Source organism: Myxine glutinosa, chromosome 7 (assembly GCF_964187855.1).
Source record: "Myxine glutinosa chromosome 7, kmMyxGlut1.1, whole genome shotgun sequence".
NCBI lineage: Eukaryota > Metazoa > Chordata > Myxini > Myxiniformes > Myxinidae > Myxine > Myxine glutinosa.
In genome coordinates, this window is record NC_136267.1 from 40,619,232 (window position 1) to 40,643,451 (window position 24,220).

Sequence of the window (24,220 nt, forward strand, 5' to 3'; positions counted from 1 at the left end):
ATGTTCTTCTTTTCGCTCACTTGGAGCACAGTGAGTTATATTGTATGAATCTGATGGTACCATCATAGGAAATATATATTGGTTGTACAATTGATTACTATTGTTGTTGTACTGTTATTCTTGTGTGATCTTAATACAATATTTGTTTGTTGGTAACAACTGGTGTGGCTTCACCATTGATCTTTGACATACAGAATAACACATCTTTCTGCCATGACTCCTCTCGGGGTTCGGAGGTACACCGTGACCGGGGTTTGGGGAGGAGCACGTAACAGTAGACCTTTGCGGATTTTCGTTGACCTTCGTGGATTTTCCACGACCTTCGCGGATTTTCGTCGACCTTCGCGGATTTTCGTCGACCTTCGCGGATTTCCGTCAACCTTTGCGGATTTTTGTCAACCTTTGCGGATTTTTGTTGACCTTCGCGGATTTTCGTCGACCTTTGCGGATTTTCGTCGACCTTCACAGATTTTCGTTGACATTCGCGGGTTTTGTCTCGCCATTTTCGGGACATTCATCGACCTTCGTAGATTATCGCAGACATTCGCAGGTTTTGCCATGCCATTTCCGGGACTTTCATTGACCTTCGCGGATTATTGTCGACATTCTCGGGATTTGCGTCACCATTCGTGGATTTTGCCTTGCCATTCACGGTTTGTTCCTCTCTATTCGCGGATTTTCGCGACTCGGGAACCTATCCCCCCTTTTTCCATTGAAACAATGCCCCGCTATTAGCGGGTTTCGCTATTCGTGGATTTTCCAGGAACGTATACCCCGTGAATACCAGGGTCCGACTGTACATCCAAAATTCCAACAAAAGGACAGTCATACCTGCAGGACCCACACCGGTCCACCAGCAACGGTCTCCTAGTGAAACTGGCAAAATCTCGAATCACTGCTCACCTCCGCTCATTGTTCCTCTTTTTCCAGCCTGTGGAACCAACTTCCAGACTCTCTTCAATCTCATTCTTCCCTCCGGGTCTTTAGTACAGCTGTTCACCACCATCTCAAATCACCTGATTCCCCTCTCCCCTCCCCATCCAAAACCATTATCTTTTCCGTTAGACCACCACCACCCCTTCCAAACTTTGGCCTCTGTATCCATCTTGGCCACCTTTTGCGTTCTTCCCTACCCCTCATAGTTATCTGCTTCATGGTTGTCCATTTTCGCCTATTTCTCTCTCCGCCCTGCTATTGGCATTTCCCCTTTCTCCTGAAGTTCCTTTTGTTATGTTCTGTGTTCTATAGCTCTTACACAAGCCTATACCATGAATAAAAAAGAAAAATACTTTGAAAGCAGACAAAATGTATACCACAGGACGTTTCCTTTGACATTTTTGACCAAAATACGTTTATTGTACAAAATACAAGTTTAAAAAAAGCTGAGACTGACATCATCAGCAATCTCACACTTTGAGGGTCAATAGTTCACGACACACGCACGATTTTTTACACAATAAAAAGTTTTTGGTTTTAAAAAAGAACTCAGCAATTAAACCTGATAACGAAAAACCTGCATGAGCCCAAACAGCAAGCTAAACCAGAATGATAAATTAGATTAGATTAGCACCATCGTAAATCGCTGTCTCATAGAAGGGGAGAACTAACAAAGTGGGGGAGTTGAAATGGCTGGAAATTGATAAGGAGGGAAGAAGGGGGAGAGATTAGTGGAGAGAGCGCGAGGGGAGATGGAGATGGGGGAGATCAAGGAGATGGGGAGATCGATGAGAGGAAATGGAGAACAAGATCGGAGATGGGGAGTGAGATAGGAGATGGAGAGCGAGTAAGAGAAAGAGAGTGAGAGAGGAAGAATATGAAGAAGAATGAGAAGAAGAAGAGAAACAATATGATTAATAAATTCAAACTAGCCACCATTACAGGTTTTTTTCTTCCATTTTTTACATGATTTAAAATAAAAGTGTTTACTGAATACCAACTACTTCAATGTATTAAAAATAAGTAGCATATAAAAAGTAGGACAATGCAGTCCATCAGCCTTGAGGAGTTTAAAAGTCACAGTAGCTTTTCTCTCTCCCAGTATTTGAGTGGAATTGTTGACTACAATCAGTGAGTGTGACTGTCAAGTTTTGGTCCAAACTTAGAAATCAGCACCGGCTACTGCTTTGATACGTGTGAAGACATGATTAACGCAATCTATGTGGCTGTGTTCGTACAGACACAGACATTGAGGATACGAGTGCCCTTTGATGCATTGTGCAAACCTACCCTGACTTTTTGCGGTTTCCCATTACCACCAACTATTTGCATTGCATACTGAGTTTTGTGCGTACCCCACTTGAGGAAGTAGTTGGTGGCAAGCTGACATGGGATGCAAAGTCCCCAGTAGGCTGAGTGGCAAGAAGGGCGAGGAAGAAAGAAAAAACAGTGCGAGGCCCACAGAAGTGATGGACGAATGATGTTTGTGTGATGACCGGGTACGACGGTGCGTGTGAGCGTGCGATGTTGTATTGGATGTCACTAGACTAGTTCCAGCAGCAGGGTGAGATGCAACGTGTTTCCTCGCTCTCCATCGAGGTAGTTTGTCTCATGCTTGGCATTGAGCTTCCTCAACTCCTCCCGGCGGAAGGCTGGAATGGCGATAAGTTTGAGATGGTACACTCCTGGGCGTGCTTGGCCTCGCCGTTTGCTGGTCAGCGTGCTCACGCCGTTGTGATGGTGTAAACGGAACAAGCCGAGGCTGTTTCCATCTGTGATGCCATATCGGATGTGGTGCTTTAGGGCAGAAAGAGCTGGTGTGAACTGTAGGATACGCGTATGAGGGCCAAAGGTGCTGACGTTGAGCCGTACATGTAATGGCCAGTCCAGATCCAAACTGGCCTGCCTGGATATTTTCTGTAGAGGCAAAAAAGAAGCAAAATATGGAGATAAAAGCACATGGAATGGAGAAGATGTGGGGGAGGAGGAAAGAAGGCATAGTAAGGAGAAATCCTACAATATAAAACAAGGCAATGTCTGTATGTCTGTTCCTTATATAATCAAAAACAGTGTTGCGGACCTCCACAAAATTTTAAATTCGTGCTTGAGGTATCCAGGGTCAGATCATGAGCATTAAATCTCACTTCCACCCCCCACCCCCCAACCCCCCCAATACACAATCCGCAATTATGGGGATATGACTTGTGAAGGGGGTATTATGGGTAGGGTAACAATGCAAATTCTGAAAACAAATCCTTTTGCTACCAGAAGAAGTGGGTATGACTAGTTATACAGTTTAACAGAAACATGTGTTATCAATCTATTTTTCACGTCTTCCGGTTTTGGGTCTGAGCATGTTGGACTTTTGGTTATGCGATTCCTCCTTCCCGTTCATCAAAGCTGTTTTCCAGACCATATCAGTTATGTCTCTCTTTTATCTTTTCTTCCCTATGTTGCTGTTTGTGTTTTCGTCCAATTTTCCATGTTTAACCGTACTTTGTTGTGCTGCATTGTGCCACTGTTAGTGTCTGGTCTACTTGCAAAGGCCTCAGTTAGTTGATGTGCACATTCTGTCTTTAACCTTCCCCAAACCCAACTCTTTACAGGTGTCCAGCTTTTTCTTCCCGATAATTTGCAGCTCTATCCATCTTGTCTACCCCGTGGATCCTCCTCTAGCTCTCATTTTATCACACATCCATTATTTGTCCAAGTCTCCCTCTATTTTGTCCATCATCCCTGATGTTAGTGTGTTTCCCCCTTTGTTTCTACTTTTCGTTTTATTACGTCCTGGTCCATTCTATATGCTCGAGCTCCTCCACGAGCCTCTACAAAAAAAGTCTTCTTTCTGTGTTTGCGGGATTTTCAGCACTGTCTCTGTACCATACTTTCAAGCTCATGTTTCTCTGTTAGCCTGTTTGTCCTCCTTACGATTCAGCTTCGTTAGCGGTGACAGTGGTTCAGGAAGCCATTTATGATACACTACATGACCAAAAGTATGTGGACACCCAAACATCTAACATATCATTCCAAAATCATGGGCATTAACATGGAGTTGGTCCCCCCCTTTGCTGCTATAACATCCTCCACTCTTCTGGGAAGGCTTTCCACTAGATGTTGGAACATTGCTGCGGGGATTTGCTTCCATTCAGCCACAAGAACATTCGTGAGGTCGGGCACTGATGTTGGGGGATTAGGCCTGGCTCACAGTCGGTGTTCCAATTCATCCCAATGGTGTACGATGGGGTTGAGGTCAGGGCTCTGTGCAGGACAGTCGGGGTCTTCCACACTGAGCTCGACAAACCATTTCTGTATGGACCTCGCTTAGTGCACAGGGTGCTGAAACAGAAAAGGGCCTTTCCCAAACTGTTGCCACAAAGGTGGAAGCACACAATCGGCTAGAATGTCATTGTATGCTGTAGCGTTAAGATTTCCTTTCACTGGAACGAAGGGGCCCAGCCCGAACCATGAAAAACAGCCCCAGACCATTATTCCTCCTCCACCAAACTTTACAGTTGGCACTATGCATTCGGGCAGGTAGCGTTCTCCTAGCATCCGCCAAACCCAGATTCGTCCGCCGGACTGCCAGATGGTGAAGCGGGATACATCACTCCAGAAAACGTGTTTCCACTGCTCCAGAGTCCAATGGCGGCGAGCTTTACACCACTCCAGCTGACGCTGGCATTGTGCATGGTGATCTTAGGCTTATGTGCAGATGCTCAGCCATGGAATCCCACTTCATGAAGTTCCCGACGAACAGTTGTTGTGCTGACGTTGCTTCCAGAGGCAGTTTGGAACTTGGTAGTGAGTGTTGCAACCGAGGACAGATGATTTTCAGACGCTACGCGCTTCAGTACTCGGTGGTACCGTTCTGTGAGCTTGTGTTCCTACCACTTCGCTGCTGAGCTGTTGTTGCTCCTAGACGTTTCCACTTCACAATACCAGCACTTACAGTTGACCGGGACAGCTCTAGCAGGGCAGAAATTTGACGAACTGACTTGTTGGAAAGGTGGCATCCTATGACGGTGCCACGTTGAAAGTCACTGAGCTCTTCAGTACGGCCCGTTCTACTGCCAATGTTTGTCTATGGAGATTGCATGGCTGTGTGCTTGATTATATATATCGGTCAGCAATAGGTGTGGCTGAAACAGCTGAATCCACTAATTAGAAGGGGTGTCCGCATACTTTTGGTCATGTAGTGTATGTACCATGCAAAATATATATTACTGGCCTCAACTTTTGTCCTGATTTATTAATTTGCCTTTGTACAATATGTATGCTCAATACAATTTTAATGTAATTAGAAACAATGCTATAAACCAACCATAACAGCCTGTTTCTTGAACTGGGATATTGATCCAATCACTTAATCTTAAAGTAGTCTATGGATTCCTACTTTTCCCACATACAGTGCCTTCAGAAAGTATTCACACCCCTTTGACTTTTTTCACATTTTGTTGTGTTACTACATTTATTCATTCATATTGTTGCGGATATGGCATTTGGCCTCCATATCCGCTTGTAAATATTCCCCTATTTCCCCAATACTCCCCAACTATCCCCAATCCCCCATTCCCTAGTCCCATTGCCTGTAAATAACACTCTGTAGAACCGACCTTCCCCTTTTTCCCCCATTAAATGTCGTGCCCAGGTCCACCGCATCTCACGTAGACAACTTTCGGACATCTTGCTAGTTATTCTTAGTCTATGTCAGTTAAGGACTCGTTTCCATTAATTCTGACTCTTCGTTGCACCAGAATGTGATCGTATGGCACCAGTAGTGAGTTTAGGACCTCCCCATACCTCCTCCCATCTTCCCCATGCAACAACAACAACAACAACAACAACTACAACCACAACTACAACAACAACTACCACAACAGCGCGCGGGGAGTGTGCGTCCTCACTCCGGCTCGGTTAGCCGCCATTACCCATGTGTGCCGACGGGGTTACCACGAAGGGGCTGCCTGTCAGCTCCTCGTCAAGGGCGGAGCCCGGTAACCCCCCCGCACCCAATAAGAAGGGCGGACCGATTCCATCTGGGGCGGAGCTAACTAGCCGAGGGCGTGTCACTCCCCGCCGGATATGCGCAGCCACTTACCGGACGTGAGGTCAGATGCGCCCCCAGCTTGAACAGACAAGTCGCGACCTCCGAGCGCTGAGCGACCTCCCCGCATCTACTGGACCGGACCGGATCGATTCTGTCCCTGAGCCAAGGTGCACCTTGAGCCATCGACTACCCGCTTTCCTTGCCATCAATCCCCGTGTGAGTCAGTTTTGTCCTGTTTATCTGTCGTCTGTCGGGGCTACTATAAGACCGTAATTAAGTGCCTACCTTACTATGCTGTCTCTCTCATCCCTGTAATCTGACCTTCCGCAATATTATAACCTCCTCCGGAGGTCTTGAGAACTGAACCCTTGGTGTCGTGTCATTTTAACCCAGCCGTTGTGTCCTTTTCCTCAATTGATTTAGCGTAGCGCGACTCGGCAAACGTTCGAGTATAATCGGGTAAACGTGCAGACGCGGTCATACCAAACCGCTCGGTAAACCAACATCCACAACCGCGTCTGTAACAATATTATTCATATTATTCACATTATTCATTATTCATTCATATTATTCACAACATGAATTTAAAATGGTTTAAATTGAGATTTTTTTGTCACTGATCTACACAAAATACCTCATAATGTCAAAGTAGAATTTTGTTTTTTAGAAATTTTCACAAAATAATAAAAAATGAAATGCAGAAAAATCGAATTTACATATTTTCCCACATCTATCAATTTAATAATCTACATTAAGTAATCAGCAACCTGAGTCAATACTTTGTAGAAGTGCCTTTGGCAGCGATTATGGCTTCAAGTCTTCTTGGGTATGTATGTATCAGCTTTGCTCATCTGGATTTGGGGAGTTTCTCCCATTCTTCATTGCAGATTTGCTCAAGCTCTGTCAAGTTGGATGGGGAGAGTCAGTGAACAGAAATCTTCAAGTCTTTCCACAAATTCTCAATGGGATTCAAGTCTGGGCTTTGCCTGGGCCACTCAAGGACGTTCACGTTCTTGTTCTGAAACCACTCCAATGTTGCTTTGGCTATTTGCTTGGGGTCATTATCCTGTTGAAACGTAAATCTTCGCCACAGTCTAAGGTCTTTTGCACTCTGAAGTAGGTTCTCCTTAAGGATTTGCCTGTATTTGACTCCATTCATTGTTCTCTCTATCCTTAGAAGTCTCCCAGTCCTTACCACTGAACAGCATCTCCATAGCATGATGCTGCCACTACCATGCTTCACAGTAAGTATGTTGTTAGATGTGTGATGAGCTGAGCTCTGTTTCCATCAGATGTAGCACTTTGCATTCAGGCCAAGTAGTTCAATTAATGTCTCATGAGACCACAGAATCTTTTGCCTCATGCTCTCAGTCTTTCACGTGCCTATTTGCGAACTCCAGACGTGCTGTCATTTGCCTTTTGCTCAGGAGTGGCTTCCGTCTGGCCACTCTCCCATAAAGTGTAGATTTGTGAAGTGCTGCAGAGAATGTTGTTCTTCCGGCAGGCAGGTTCTCCCAACTCAGCCAAGGAACTCTGTATTTCTGTCACAGTGGTCATTGGGGTTCTTGGTCACCTCCCTGACCAAGGTCCTTCTTGCCTGGTTGCTCAGTATTGTCGGACGGCCAGCTCTAGGAGGAGTCTGGGTAGTTCCATATTCTCTCAATTTCCTATTGCTGGAACTCACTGTGGTCTTGGAAACTTTCAACGCTCTAGGAATTGTTTTATACCCTTCCCCAGATCTATGCCTTCTCGCAATTCTATCTCGGAGTTCTACGGACAGTTCCTTGGACCTTATATAGAAAGGTGTGTTTCTTTCTAAATCATGTCCAATTAATTGAATTAACCACAGGTGGACTCTAATCAAGTTGTAGAGACATTTCAAGGATGATCAAAGGAAATTGGATGCACCTGAGCTCAATTTGGGGTGTCATAGCAAAGGGGTTGAATACTTATTGACTCCAGACATGTCAGCTTTTTATTTTTAATTAATTTGTAAAAAATTCTAAATAAATAAATAAATTAATTCCACTGACATTATGGGGTATTATGTGTAGATCAGTGACAAAAAATAACAATTTAATCCATTTTAAATTCAGGTTGTAACACAACAAAATGTGAAAAAAGTCAAGGGGTGTGAATACTTTCTGAAGGCACTGTATTTGTAGATACAAATAGTCATTCCGAATTGCATTCCCTCAATGGCCCATATTCTTACCCACAATTCCCAAACAACTACAGGTGAAAACTGTCAATCTAATAAGCACCGACTTATTCACACACCTTTTGTGCAGTGTGGTTGTGATGAGCACTGCGACGTCTTCTGCCCGCGTCATAGCCATTCAGCTGGCACTCGTAACAGGTGTCAGGGGAAAGAATGTCCTCGTGATCATCAGTGACCCCTTCGTCACCAAATGTTGAAACAAGAGGTGCGTCGGTGCCAAAGCCCAGGCTGCTGACACAGTGTCTGAAATGATGAGAAGAGTAGAGTTAGAGATGGACAAAAAGATGAGTCACACAAAAAAGAGAAAACATGAGAAGAGTTTGAAAGGAAAAGACTCTTAAGCAAGAGTTCAGAAGGTCTATTTTATTTGAGGTTCGAGGCTCATGGAAAAGCTGGACAAGGGAGGATGAGATATCAATGCACTAACAAGTAGGATATAGCAAAACAGGCAGATATGTAATGAAAAGGTAAGGGTTTAATTAGACAGAGAGGGATAAGACAGGTAGACAATAAAAAGGGTAGAGATTGCAGGGTGGGGATGGGGGCTGTTAGGTCTTTTCTACATTTGATGGTGACACTTGACATCAGCCACAATACTTTAGGATAGTGGTCTCTAGCACTGCCTCCATATTTAATTGAATCACCTCCTCTGTGGATGCAAACATCATGTGATTCTTGATCATTATATTTCTGCATTCTCTGTGTCTTCTTTTACAAGTATCTAAGCTTTAATCATACAATTAGATATCCTAGCATGGAGTGGTGTTACCTGTAGGCCAGACTATATTGGATAGTTATATTGAGTAGATAACCCCTTGGATGACTCAACAATGATGGAGTCCGGACATTAGATGTCCGGATGTTGTGTGTACTGTACATAGTCATTGTGGGGGGAAATATTTTCAGCACAAACCGATCACCCCACCTGGAATTTATTGGTATTCCTATCATCATATTTTGGTCTGTTAATTCATTTCCTTCGAAAATATCTACTGTCTTTTCTGGAAAGCACAATTCCAGAGGCCAGATCATCTCTCATTCAGGTCAATTTATGTAGTTGCCAAACTTTAACAATGTGTGTTGATATAACCATGATCAGTAGCGGAACGAGAGTCAGCAATTGATAAAGGTCAAGAGTTTCAGGACAGGGGTGATGGATGGGAAGATTAGATGCGGAATACCCACCCCTGGCCGGCACGAAGGAAACCAGATGGGCAACCACACTGATAGCCTCCTTTTGTGTTTGCACATCCAAAGCTACACGGAGCTTCGGCCATCGAGCACTCGTTGACATCATCACAGCCGCCCATAAACTCATCGAATGAGAATCCTGAAGGGCAGACGCACTTGTACCCTCCAAGCGTGTTGAAGCAGGAAGCAGAACCACAGGCCTGTGGGTTTGAGCATTCGTTGTCATCTGTCGTAAAGAGATAGGTGGGAACAAGACCGAGGAGTCACAAAGGTGGTGTTTCTGCAGGATCTAGCTCTCAAGTTAAACGTTAAAAATGGTGTTGTAGTGATCAATGAGTTTTAGCCACATGACAAGTAATCATTAATCACTTTTGGTCTTCCATTTACACAGCTAGGTCAAAGGTGAGAGGCACTGCAATCAAGGCACTCTAACCCCTCATACTTAGTTATATTTAAAGGTTCATTATATTGTTGATTTTACGAAGTCGAGCAAGGCTGTTATTTTCTCAACTCGGTTAAATACTGTGCAAGTGCTCTTGCTGGTAGAAGTTGTGCTAAAAATGTTTACATGCCATTTCCTGCTTGGTATGGCACGTCTGCTTGAGGTATTTCTAAGTCACCTTTTCAGGTAGTTTTAATGTAGTGATTTCTTTAAATGAAAACACAAATGAAACCTGGAAAAAACGCACTATTTCCGGTTAATACTGAATTCTTTATTTTATTTTTTTAAATAGGTGCCAATGCTAATTAATGTACGATCTGCTTCACAGATCATATATATATACTAGCAGAAGTACCCGGCATTGCCGGGCGGGGGAGGGGAGGGGGAAGGGGAGGGATATGGGGGAGGGGGAGGGGGGGAGGGGGAGGGGGGAGGGATAGGGGGGACGGGGAAGGGTAGGGGGAGGGGGGGCAAGGGAGGGAGAGGGGAGGGAAAGGGAGGGGGAGGGGAGGGAAAGGGAGGGGGAGGGGAGGGGGAGGGATAGAGGGGAGGGGGAAGGGTAGGGGGAGGGATAGGGGGGAGGGGGAAGGGTAGGGGGAGGGGGGAAAGGGAGGGGGAGGGGAGGGAAAGGGAGGGGAGGGGAGGGAAAGGGAGGGGGAGGGGAGGGAAGGGGAAAGGGAGGGGGAGGGGAGGGGGGAGGAGTGGAGGGGAGGGGGGGAAGAGGAGGGGGAGGGGGGAAGAGGAGGGGGAGGGGGGAAGAGGAGGGGGAGGGGGGAAGAGGAGGGGGAGGGGGAGGGGGAGGGGATGGGGGAAGGGGAGGGGGAGGGGATGGGGAAAGGGGAGGGGGGAAGGGGAGGGGGAGGGGAGGGGGGAAGGGGAGGGGGGGAGGGGGAAGGGGAGGGGGGGAGGGGGAAGGGGAGGGGGGGGGGGGAAGGGGAGGGGGGGAGGGGGGAAGGGGAGGGGGGGAGGGGGAGGGGGAGGGGGAGGGGGAGGGGGGAGGGGGAGGGGGGAAGGGGAGGGGGTAAGGGGAGGGGGGAAGGGGAGGGGGAAGGGTAGGGGGAGGGGGGGAAGGGAGGGGGAGGGGGGAAAGGGAGGGGGAGGGGGGAAAGGGAGGGGGAGGGGATGGGGAGGAGGGAGGGGATGGGGAGGAGGGAAGGGGAGGGGAGGGGGGAAGGGGATGGGGGAGGGGGAAGCGTAGGGGGAGGGGGAAGCGTAGGGGGAGGGGGAAGGGGAGGGGAGGAAGGGGGAGGGGGAAGGGGAGGGGAGGAAGGGGAGGGCCAGTCAACAATGACGTTGCAGTTCTCATGGTAGGAGAGCAGCACAACAATCGCGACATCGTCCTGCATCTTCGCAACAACAGCACGAAGCGGATTTTGGAGACTCACCGATCCTGTGACGCCCTCCAGTACCGGCGTTGCCAGGCGGGGGAAGGGAGACCCGTACATTCCCAACCCGTACATTCGCCCTCTCAACTCAAGCTCACTCGGACAAAAGCCTCGCACAAATTACACCGTGAAGGCCCAATGGCCATGTCTATGCACTGAATTGAAAATATATAGAACGCTCATACTCCGTGAAAAGTGAAGCCGCCGTGTCGCCATCTTGGTTAGCACGACTCGACCAACTCGCTTTGCGGATCACGTTTGTTTTGAACGTGTCCCAGATTTTAAAAGCCAGACAAATGTTAAAATGCCATTTTATGTGGCAATAAACTGCTCCAATCGGTTACGGAAGGGTTGTGGAAAGACGTTTCACAGCTGTTTCAAAGATGTTTAATTAATATCGCACAAAATCGACACAAAACACGATCGTACAAAAGGTGAAAAAACGCAATCGCTTTTCGCTCCGAATTGCGTGCAAACGCGTGACGGAAATCACCATCGCGCAGCATCGAGTGCCAACCAAGATGGCGCCCGGTAGCTGCATCTCCACCTATGTGGTGTGAATGGCAATGGTCATTCTATATATTTTCAGTTCAATGGTCTGGCGGCGGGGATGGAACATCACGTGATCGCTCTGAGTGAATCAGCGAGCTGCTCTGGCACTGGCTGAGATTCCGTGTATAATGTTCCTCGCTGAAATGCGCTGAGGTAAATATGAATAAAAAATATGGATCTCGTCAAATATTTTGAGGTAGGCCCTGTCCTTCCCAGGCTCAATGGCCATGTCTATGCCAAATATCAAGCACGTGAGCCTCTCCGTTTAGGAGTCTATCGGTAACATTACACACACACACACAAACTGTGTTTTATATATATATATGATGATATGATATGTGTGTGTTGGCTTAGCGGTTAGGATGCCGGCTTGGGATCCGAGGATCCTGGGTTCGAATCCCGATCGATCACTGAATTAACACCAGGGGGGATGCCTCAGCCTGTCATTCTTCCGAGGTCGGCAAATTGAGTACCAGCTTGCTGGGATGAATGATCTCGGTGTGTACCCCGGTTTAGAATAGGTACACCGTATCCCTGCGCACCGTAAGAGGCGACCAAGGGTTGGCGTCAGGAAGGGCATCTGGCCATAAAAACATTGCCTCAAACAGGGAACCATGATTGTCATGGGGCCCGCAAGGCCAACCCCCGCTTTAGCGGGGAAAAATGGCCTCAAAACGATCATTCATTCATTCATTCAATGTGTGTGTGCGTGTGCCTGGTGTTGGCAGAGCGGTTGGGGTGCCAGCTTGGGATCCGAGGATCCTGGGTTAGAATCCCGGTCGATCGCTGAATTAACACCAGGGGGGTTGACTCAGCCTGTCATCCTTCCAAGGTCAGCAAATTGAGTACCATTTCACTGGTAATTCCCTGTGTGTCGCAAGACACATGAAAGCCCACAGAATCTTATTTCTCACAGTCTGAGAGTCCTTTAGGTGCTTTTTTGCAAACACCAAGTGGGCTTTCATGTGTCTTTCACTGAGGAGAGGCTTCCGTCTGGCCACTCTGCCATGAAGCCCAGATCGGTGGAGTGTTGCAGTGATGGTTGTCCTTTTGGAAGTTTCTCCCATCTCCACACAGGATCTCTAGACCTCAGCCAGAGTGACCATCGGGTTCTTGGTCACCTCTCTTACCAAGGCCCTTCTCCCCCGATTGCTCAGTTTGGCCGGGCGGCCAGCTCTAGGAAGAGTCCTGGTTGTTCCAATCTTCTTCCATTTAAGAATTATGGAGGCCACTGTGCTCTTGGGAACCTTCAATGTCGCATAATTTTTTTTGTAGGCTTCCCCAGATCTGTGCCTCGACACAATCCTGTCTCTGAGCTCTGCAGGCAGTTCCTTCGACCTCATGGCTTGGTTTTTGCTCTGATATGCATTGTCAGCTGTGAGACCTTATATAGACAGGTGTGTGCCTTTCCAAATCATGTCCAATCAATTGAATTTACCACAGGTGGTCTTCAATCAAGGTGTAGAAACATTTCAAAGATGATCAAGAGAAATGGGAGGCACCTGAGCTAAATTTCAAGTGTCATAGCAAAGGGTCTGAATACTTATGTCAATGTGATATTTCAGTTTTTTTCTTTTTAATAAATTTGCAAAACTTTCTAAAATCCTGTTTTCTCTTTGTCATTATGGGGTATTGAGTGTAGATTGATGAGGGAAAAATGAATTTATACGATTTCAGCAAAAGGCTGCAACATAACAAAATGTGAAAAAAGTGAAGGGGTCTGAATACTTTCTGAATGCACTGTATATGCAGAGACATTAAACAACACTGGACGTGGCCAGACAAATACATCTGGTGACCTTTGGGAGAAGTGACCTAACTTCCCTTTGCAATTTTAGTGCTTGCGATGCGATGCCATATTGTGACTTTGCCTTTCTCTCCGTAGTCCGAAGAAATTGGATGGGGGTGGAGAGTTTGGAGCGTGGAATCTCCCACCCCGCCCGCACCCCACCATGCACAAATGGCATGCCAACCCACTAGGTTTGTCCATGCTTTATCCTCAGAATGCCAAACATCAAGCGAGGAAGTAGCATGTCCCATTTTTTGAAGACCATGCATGGTATGATTCGGCCAGGGTAGGAATCCAATCACGGACTGACCAAGGCCAGCATGCCGACAGCAAGAAGCAGTTGAAGATTTTTTTTATTGCAACTGCAATGTTTCTAAGGCTACGACCCAAAGAAAGAGCGAATACGCTGGCTTGGTTTGGCATGACTCCATTACCTTTCCCTCGACTGGATCCGATCCAGACTGCACACAACACCACCACTCTGCATCCATAGTTTTCAATTTTTACCCCCATACATTTTATAAAAAGGCTTTTGTGTGACTGCCTTGCTTGGAAAGCATCTTTATAAGTTGCCTTAAAAATTATTCACAATATTGCACTTTATTCAATGCTTCGACAAACACATAATTCTGTTCTTAAGAATTTCAGGGTCTGGCTAACTTGACAGATTAACTGATTTGTGATTATTACCTCCATTACATTCGTGTTTGACAGGATAGTGCAGAGGTAGCATATTTACCTTTGACCTTAGTCTCGGTTCGATTGATGATAAACGAACGGATTTTGTGTTTCGCAGCAAGGGCGTTGCATTGCAAGATGCACCATCCCTCAGATGGATGTTAAGCTGGGTGTACCACGTGCGAGCGCAGCAGTCGTTGGACGGTAAAGATCCCACGGTGTCTTTTAGGAAGTGTACATGAGCTATCGTCGACACTCTGAACGAATTCCAAATTTCTACCAACTTCAAATCGAACGTCAGCCCCGGCTATAAAGTTCGTCAAAACCTGGACGAATATGTTCCATGGCCGAGCACACAAAGTGGGAATAATTGGGGCCGTGAAAGAAGAAGAAGATCAAACACGGTGGGCGGTGGCCAATCCTTTGTAAGAGGTGATGTGGGATGCCATTGCTAGCAGACACGATGGCCATTCAAAAGGTCCTGAATGCTACCAGACGGGCCACAAATCCTGACACCCCTTCCAATGAACAGCTCATTGTTGCAACACTCTGCCTGTAAAGCACCAGGAAGACCGTTTACAGCCGTGCCTGGGATCAAATCCAGATAGGACAGCCCTACCATGAGTACACTACCACCGAGATATCCTCTCAGCTCAACGATATGTCGAAATTTTGAATACAAGGTACAAACAGCCTTCACTCTCTTTACTCTAACAGTCGAACTCAAAGACGATAACGTTTAGTTGTTGTGTGTGGTCTTGTTATTCATTGGTCTGGGTTCAATTTCTGGTGGATTTGGAACCCGAATCGAAGCTACAGCTTCCTGGTGCTTCGCAGGCAATGCATTGCATCATTGCGTACACTTTCCTTTGTAGGCCGGGTTCAGCGGCCTATTCCGCCTGCCCACTCGTGCTCGTGGATGTTCAAGATCTCACAGTATATTTTCAAAAGAGGAAGTCATACACGGCTTTGACAATTGCACTTAACCTTAGATGGATCGTCTTTGAGATGCAATCACAACAGGTTTGGTGAGGGTGAACCATGCAACAGTGAGGGTAAAGTATGTTTTTAATCACCTCCATGTCTACACTGCCTATTCGAACATTGACCTCTGTACAAAATATCATTACTTGCATCACCAGGGTTGGTTAACCATTGAACTTCAATGCAAAAACTTGTTCGAGCATACTAGAGCAGTAAAGTCATCATCAGTTGCTGTGTGAATTCCACCGGGTTTAACTTCTGTCGGTTAACGCCAGGGGGGTTGACTCAGCCTGTCATCCTTCCGAGGTCGGCAAATTGAGTACCAGTTCACTGGTAATTCCCTGCTTGTCGTTAAAGGCGGCAAAAAGGGTTGGCGTCAGGAAGGGCATCCGGCCGTAAAACATTGCTTCAAAAGGGGGACCGAAAAACAACAACAACCACGGTTCCCGAAAAAGGCCAACCCCCGCTTGCGGGGAAAAATGGCCTCTAAAGGTGTTTTTTTTTTTTTTTGGTGCTGCTGAAGCATGGCGTGGGTTATGCTGGATGGCGTGTAGTTGCCTTCCAAGCAGTCAGTCAGGGCTGGAGTTTGGAATTGTTTCAGAGTGCTGGTGACAACAGGCCTACTCTTAACGAAAGGCAGCATGGGATCTTTAACACCCACCAATGACTAGTACTGGCAGACAGGTGTTGGGGTTTAACATCACTCTGTTGGATGGCACACACACACTAATGCCTCACCCTGACTGTAAAACACCAGGGCGATAGTTTAATGCTGGGCCGAGATTCAAAACGATGTGAGACAGGTCAAAGGAAAAGAGTGCGTGCCTCTAAGCTGTCCTGCTCCCTCATCCCACTCGCCCCTCAATGTGCACGGACACCCTGCCCTGATCTACAGCGGTACACAGAATTGCTTGTGCTTGTTGACGATCGATGAAATTCAAGCATCCCTGTTCTATAACACCCTCAAAGGAGGTTTCTTGCAGCGCCGGGCTCAACAAGCCTGCAAGGCCCAAAATCACTTGCTTCTCAAACCACCCAACCTCACGAGTACAATGGACAGCACTGACCAAAACAAAGCATCCATTGTGTTAAAGCAAAAGGGTCAGCATAAATCCCAATGTCGGTGGGACATTCAAAAAGTTGAGATACTCACAATAGTCCAAGGCATGCCAAAGTTATTTATTTATTTATCAGAATATGGGGATATATAATCGGTAATAAACAGATATTTGTGCAACTCTGACTATTTGAATATGTCATTTGCAGGACTTTTTGAATGCACCACACACAAAACTTACAAACAGGCAAGAAAGAACAGTAGGAGGTAGGTTTTTTATTTTGTCGTGATTTGCTGATATCCTTCACTGAGATATTAAAATTAATTCAGCACAAGGGATCTATAATTTTACATCTTACGAATACTATCCGATCCGGATTACAAACATTGTAAAGATAGACAGCACACTGAATATACCAGTGTCTCTTCCCATCTGCTTTACTTGGAAGTCAGCTAAGATCACTCCCATTCACAAGAAAAGGTGCAAACAGACCATCATTTTGGATTCCGTCCCAGGTCACAACTCTGAATGTGCTGCTGCTCTTCTCTCAGCAATGGTTGGAGGTCCTAAATGTCACAGACCAAGTTTGGACCTTATCCCTGGACATTGTTTTTGTACACATGATCGAGGCTCATGGACGAGCTGGAAAAAGAGAGTGATTGGGAATGGGCTCATTTGGGGTAGCAGAGATATTTTGGGTATTTGACACTGTCTGGTGTTCTCATGCTCTGCTTGCCAAGCTCTCCACCTGTGACGAATGAGCTGCCTTCATAACTGCCTTTTTGACTTCCTCCACTCGCACAGTCAACAGGTTTCTATCAATGAAACACTTTTGTATCCCAGTGGAGGCTGGAGTCACACAATGTAGTGTCTTGGGTGCAGTGCCGTTCCTCATCTCCATAAATGACAACTTGTAAGTGGTCATTTATGGAGGTTTATTTATGGATATTCAATAAGTGGCGAAAACAGATCCTTGCAACTACAGACCAATCAGCCTGCTCCCAATAATCAGCAAGGTCATGGAATCAATCATCGCTTCTGACATCAAATCCTTCCTCTCCTCCAATGGCTTGATATCTGATCATCAATTTGGATTCAGACCAAGTCATTCTACTCTGGACATGCTGCTTCTGCTGTCTCACAATGGATGGAGGTCCTCAATGCCAAACAGGAAATCAGAGCTGTCTCCCTTGACATATCACGTGCCTTCGATACGCACTTACACCCCGCTCTCCTCACAAAACTCTCCTCCTATGGTATCCATGGAAATCTCCACGCATGGCTTGCAGACTTGCTCTCTGGTCGTAGTCAACGTGTGGCCCTGAATGGATTTCTCTCATCTCCCCTTCCTGTTCAGGCTGGAGTTCCCCAATGCAGTGTTCTGGGCCCTGTGTATTTTCTGGTCTTCACCAATGATCTATCCGACTCTCTGGAAAATCCTCTCTATCTCTTTGCTGATGACTCCACTCTCTGCCGCTCCATTCCTCATCCCTCAGATCAGCAGTCTGCAGCCTCCTCACTCTTTGCAGACCTGGACAAAATCACAGACTGGTCAAACAAGTGGAACATGTCTTTCAATCCTGACAAATCTCACACTCTTACTATGTCTCTCCGAAATGACCAACCGGACAACCCTCCCATCAACTTTCTGAACAATCCTCTCCAAGAAGTTCTGTCACTCAAGTTTTTGGGTCTCACTATCTGCCATGATCTTTCCTGGGAAAACCATATTTCCAAGATGGCCTCCAAAGTCAGTCGCCGACTGGGCATCCTCCGTCGTGTGAAGTCCTTCCTTGGCACACCTGAGCTCCTCACCACATACAAGGCTTTCATCTGCAGCTCAATGGAATACTGCTCTCCCCTCTGGGCTGGTGCTCCTGCCTCACACCTAGCTCGTCTTCACACTGTTGAAACCAAAGCTTTCAGAATCATTGGAATCTCCTGCGATGAAGCTAACTCCGTGGGCCTTTCACTCACTCACCGCCGGCAGGTTGGTGGTCTTTCTGTCTTCTACCGACTCCTCTCCGACCTAGCTCCCCAGCTCTGTCTGTGCTCTGACCCCCAAATATTCCTACAGGTCGCTCAAGATCTACCAGCAACCCTCTTATGGTTAAACTGCCAAAATCAGGACTCTCTATTCACCTTCACTCTTTCATTCCTCTTTTCTCCCACCTCTGGAACAAACTCCCTCACTCTCTTCAATCCCACTCCTCCATCCAGGTCTTTGAAACAGCTGTTCACCACCATCTCTTATCTTCCCCCATCCAAATGCTTGATCTTTTCTACCCCCGTTAATTCACCCCAGATCCACTTTTTTGAAATACCGACCTCTTTCCTGGAAGTCCTAGCAGTGTCCATATGTTTTATACCTCTCCCCCCCCCCCCCCCCCCTTCCCATGCCTCCTCCCCCCAAGCCCTCTCCCTCCCACAGATCTCCTGATGTCCCTGTTCTCTCCTGTTGTACTTGTGTGCTTCCCTCTCTCTCGCCATCTTGTTTTCTACTCCCTTTATCATATGTTTTATGTGTCGGTTTGTTTTTGTGATTAATGTTAGCTCTAACATGAGCCTCGATCTTGTATACAAAAACAAAACAAACAAAAAAAAACAGTGTAGTCCTGGAAAATCCTTTCTTCCTTTTTACAGATGGCTCCACATTGTGTGGTACAGTACCTCGTCACAATGACCGGCAGACAACAATGGCATCACTTTCTGCTAATCTGTAATAAATTCGATTCTGATCTGACAAATGGAACTTATCTTTAATACTGGCAAATCTTTCAGTCTCACATGATCGCTCCAGAAGGATAATCAAACTAACCCAAATATATATTTATATTGTCAGGTGCTGGAGGTGTTTCAGTCTCTTGAACCATTTAGGCTTCACCATCAACTTTTACCTCTTTTGGACAAACCACATAACAAAGCTGGCCTCCACAACCAACCGCAGACTGGACATTCTCCATCGATCCAAGTCTTTCCTTGATAAATTGGAACCACCCAGTCCATAAGGCCTTTGTCTGTAGCTCATTGGAGTACTGCTCTCCCATATAGGCTAGCGCCCTATGAGCGTCACCACCTCCTATATCTCTCTATATATCTCTCACTCTTACACACACTCACTCACTCTCTCTCTCTCTCCCTCTCTCTCTCTCTCTCTCTCTGTACACATCAACCTTTTCTTTTATTCCTCACTTCTCCTGTCTGAGGCTGTTCTGTCTCACTAATCCCTCCAGGGCTTCAAGAAGGTAGTGCACCACCACCTTGTATCATCTTGACCCTTCATAATTCTTACTCCCATTAATCTTTCCTAATATAAAAAGCTTACTTGCTGATTTCAGTATTTGCTCCCCTTCTCCTGTCCTGCTCGTTTATACCCTTGCTGATTGTGCCCAAATGTTACCCCGCTACCCTCACTGTCAACTTAACCTTGCTATTCCATGACCCCAACCTGTGGTAGAAAAGAAAGAAAGAACCCCCAGGCTTCAAGCAAGTGGTGCATCACCATCTCATGCCACTTCCCCCTCTCCCACCCTCAATACCTACTCGTGATGTTTTAAATCCCAATTAACCTTACCTAACCAACATCACCCTTCTTGCTTGCAGGTTAGTGTTTCCTCTTTTCCTGTTCGTTCATTTCCTCCCTTGCTGTGTCCAACTGTTGCCCCAATGCCCCACGGTCACTACTTTGCCCTTTTCCATTTATCACCTCGCTCTTCCATGAGCCGAGATCATGTATTTTAAAAACAATTGTTTTCTCCCTCTCTGTTGTGTCTTGCTCTTCCCTCAATCTTCTGCTACCTAAGATTTTATACTAACTATGAAAAGAAAGAAAAAAAGCAATTACAGTAAATGATGCAAAGAAAATGCATTTTGTTATTTCAAGTTTCTTACTTTAGATGTACAGGTGGCCTAAAAGTCACTTTACCCTGGCTAATTCTAGCACCTCTCTCCCTCACTCTCCATGGCGGTCACAAGTTGTTCGTGTCAAAGAGCGGTTAGTTGCTTGTGTTTTGGTGCATGAAAGGGCACACACAGGCCAAAAAATTGCACAAGTGCAGACAGCTTTCACGGAACGCTTTGGAAAATCTCCTCCACCAAAACAGATGTTAAAGAGAGAAAAACGGGCTTTTGAAATAGGAAGTGTGAAGGCCAAGAAGCGCAGTGGAAGACCGGTAACAAGAGGAAAAATGTACGCTGATGTGTTGGCATGAGTTGTCCGGTCACTCTGAAAGTCAACAAGAACCATGGCATACTGCAGACCACAATGCAAACTCACATGAAAATATTTTCAGTTTTGAAACCCTGGCGTCTGCCATTTGTGAATGAACCGAGTAATACTGACATGGATTGACACTGTGCAGTGTGCATCATGTGATGTCTTGCTTGACACCTTCCCAACTGCCTGTCTCAAAGAAGTGTTGTTTTCGGATGAATGGGCCATCTATGGAAGCTCACTGGTACAAGATGTGGTGTTCTGGTCTAAGGAAAATCCACATTTCACATTGGAACTGGAGCATCATCTTCCGCACATTCCTGATATGAGCAGGAGTGACTCCAAGACATTTATTTGACCCCTATTTTGATGGACCGGTAATGGCGTACCTTATGAACAGGTGTTAAGAAACTGGGTGATATCACGACTTGTTATTGCGAGAATAGCCAAAAGTGTCTGGTTTCCACAAGACGACACACTCACGCATTGTGCATTGCATGTTCAGGACTATCTCAATGAAACGTTCCCTCAACGGTGGATTACACATGGATCATCAACATCACCAGCTCCTCTACAGTGGTCACCATGTAGTCTAGATCTAACGACTACAGACAACTCTTTGTGTGACTTCATCAAGGAGAAAGTGTCGCCAAACCGGTAGAAATTGATTGAAGAATTGCATGCTGCAGCCTCTTTTGCACAATGTGACTCCAAAAATGCTACACAAGATGTCTAAGTAACAAATTCAGTGGTGCAAGGAGATAAGAGTTTAAGAACGAAGACTTTACTGGGGGAGGAGGGGGGGGGGGGGGGTGGGAGCTGAGGGTGAGGGGAGGATGTGACTTTTGGGCCACCCTGTACAATAAAAACCACCTTTAGAGGCCATTTTCCCCCGCAAAGCGGCGGTTGGCCTTTTTCGGGGACCGTGGTTGTTGTTTTTTTGGTCCCCTTTTTGAAGCAATGTTTTACGGCCGGATGCCCTTCCTGCCGCCAACCCTTTTTGTCGACTTTTTACGACAAGCAGGGAATTACCAGTGAACTGGTACTCAATTAGCCGACCTCGGAAGGATGATAGGCTGAGTCAACCCCCCTGGCGTTAATTCAGCGATCGACCGGGATTCGAACCCAGGATCCTTGGATGCTAAGCTGGCACCCTAGCCGCTAGCCCAACACCAGGCTTTACAGCACCAGCCACCCTGTACAATAAATGAGGAAATTTAACAATATGTAGATGGACCTGCCGGGAAACTCTCCTCTGACGAGTGAATGATCAAACTATAAAACAAGGCATTTTCCAACAATGCACACAGCTATCATGGAGTATGGCAGTGCTACATATGGAGGGATGGCATGGGAAATTTAATAAGGTTTGACTGAGTGCAGAAATTTTGTGAGCTGAGAGCAATAATCAGGTAGACCTTCACGATACGGAACTCACCGATACATTGATTCCATTGGTAATGTTGCAGGTAGCCATGCGGGCAGGAACAGCGAAAGCCTCCCATCATGTTCTGGCAGCCGTGTTGGCACTGGTGGTTCCCATCACATTCGTTCACATCTACACACAAGTATGAGCCGGGATTGGTGGGTTTACAACTCGCATCACATGAGTTAAATAAATGGGTTGATGACTCCTCCATTGTGGAATTTGTTACAAATTTCTCTTTTGTACACTGAGGTCACACAATGACTGGCCCACAGGAGGAACACTATATTAGGTCTACTGAGTATTCAAACAAATGCAAATGGCAACACCTCTCATTTCCTCTTAGTCTGGTACCGTACCATGGCAGTCCACCCCGGTACCATCGAGGGAGAAACCCCGTTGACAATCACAGGAGAAGCTTCCAGGGGAATTCTGGCAGACTCCTCGTGTCCCACAAAGAGATGGCTGGTTTACGCACTCGTTATTATCTGCACAGTCAAGAGTAAAAACGGTTAAAATAAAATTGGCAGATAGGTTGATACATTCTTTTTAATTTGTGAGGTTATGGTAAATTGTGAAGTTGAGTCGAGGACAAAGTATAATACATCTCCGAAGACGAGAATCACCATTTATCTATTCCATGGATCCCATGTTATGTCAGCAAAATAATTTGTCTGTTCATTTTGCTTATTTGTGCAAAGATAGAGAGAAACACAAACTCGTCTCCCAGTCACAGATGTTGATGTAGAGGATTCTACAGTGGCCCTAGCGGGCCCCACCCCAGAGACTGCAACCTCCAATTGGAGCGCTGAACACTGAACAGGCTCCTCCCACGTAGAGCATTGGAAGGTGATGATGTCAGCAGAGAGCATTCAATCGGAATTGGTCTTCTAGATAGGTGGCCTATATAGGTTCTTCCTCCATGTCTCATTCACTTTGTAAAAGCTTTGTGGTTCTTTTTAATTCTGCGTTACGGAAATGTCCTTCAGATGTCTCTGCTTATGTCTATATTACAGTTTTGTAGTACTAATCATATATATATATATATACTGAAACGCAAAAGAAACTTACCACCTTTGAAACCTTTAAATAACAACAATAACACTGCGTGTAGTGTTACGAATTCCGGATTTATGTGAATTACTATTCAGGTCATTTCTTATTAATGTTTTGAAGGAGCTGGGCTCCAACGCGAGTCGAAAGAATTGACGCGACCAAAGACGGAATTCGTCCGAGTTGCTTTATTGAAACAAAACAGCTCAGGTATTCTGACAAGCCCGTTTTTCGGGCAACAATATATATACACATTTATGTCGGGAAGTTTGCCCGGCAAAAGCTATACCGGGCATGCCCGGGTATCAAGGGCGAGCCTTGGAAAGGCGAGTCTGGACCTGCCCGGGCGTGTTTGGCTGCGGCCTGGCAAGTCGAGGCTGGGCGTGCCCGGGCGCTCTGGGTGAGCACTGGAAAGGCGATAGCGGGCATGCCCGGACGCTCTGGGCGAGCCCTGGAAAGGCGATAGCGGGCATGCCCGGACGCTCTGGGCGTGCCCTGGAAAGGCGATAGCGGGCATGCCCGGACGCTCTGGGCGAGCCCTGGAAAGGCGATAGCGGGCATGCCCGGGAGGTTCGGGCGTGCCCGGGAACAATGAGTCCGGGCATGCCCGGGAGAGGCGCGTCTGGCCGTGTTCTGGCCGGTGCAAGGCGATTATGTACATCCAGCGGTAACCGCTACACACGCCCCTCCAGAATCGACCTGCACCGGCAGGGTCAATTTAAGGGGGGTCCGGATGACCCGGCCGAAGCGACCCCTGGAGGTTCGTGGGGAGGGGTCTGACGTGGTGGTGGGTGGTCGAGCGGGGGGAACTGTGGACGGGGGGCGGCCTCGCCGCGGAGGAAGGGCCAACCGTGGTGGTCGGTCGACGTCCATGTGCGCCGGTTTGAGGCGGTCCACAGAAATCCGGTCCGGCCGGCCGCCGAAGTCGACGATGAAAGACTTGTCGCCCCGTCGCAGGACCCGGAAGGGCCCGTCGTACGGCGGCCGGAGTGGCCCCCGGTGCGCGTCATGACGCACAAAGACGTACTCCGCTGTGCGAAGCGCCGGGGGGACGTAGGACTGGGGGCCACCGTGGCGGGACGTCGGCACGGGGGCAAATCGTCGGGCGGCCTCCTGGAGGTCCGAGCGCTGGCGAGTGGCGGACCAGGGACTGGTAGCGTCAGGCACGAATTCGCCCGGGACGCGGAGTGGCTGGCCGTAGACGAGCTCGGCGGCGGATGCCTGGAGGTCTTCCTTGGGGGCCGT

At 47.1% G+C, this 24,220-nt stretch overlaps 1 protein-coding gene across 1 annotated transcript in view; it reads right to left on the minus strand.

Annotated features, from left to right (window-relative positions):
• Positions 1–1,322: 1,322 nt before the first annotated feature.
• The window catches only part of LOC137416542 (fibrillin-2-like), a 96,255-nt gene continuing 73,357 nt past the window's right edge, over positions 1,323–24,220 (minus strand). Inside the window, exons 39-43 of the mRNA XM_078781561.1 lie at positions 22,282–22,410; positions 21,935–22,054; positions 9,390–9,621; positions 8,264–8,447; positions 1,323–2,853 (exon numbers count right to left, since the gene is read on the minus strand). Coding sequence (XP_078637687.1) covers positions 2,479–2,853; positions 8,264–8,447; positions 9,390–9,621; positions 21,935–22,054; positions 22,282–22,410 — 1,040 coding nt within the window. The 3' untranslated portion in view covers positions 1,323–2,478. The remainder of the gene's footprint in view (positions 2,854–8,263; positions 8,448–9,389; positions 9,622–21,934; positions 22,055–22,281; positions 22,411–24,220) is intronic.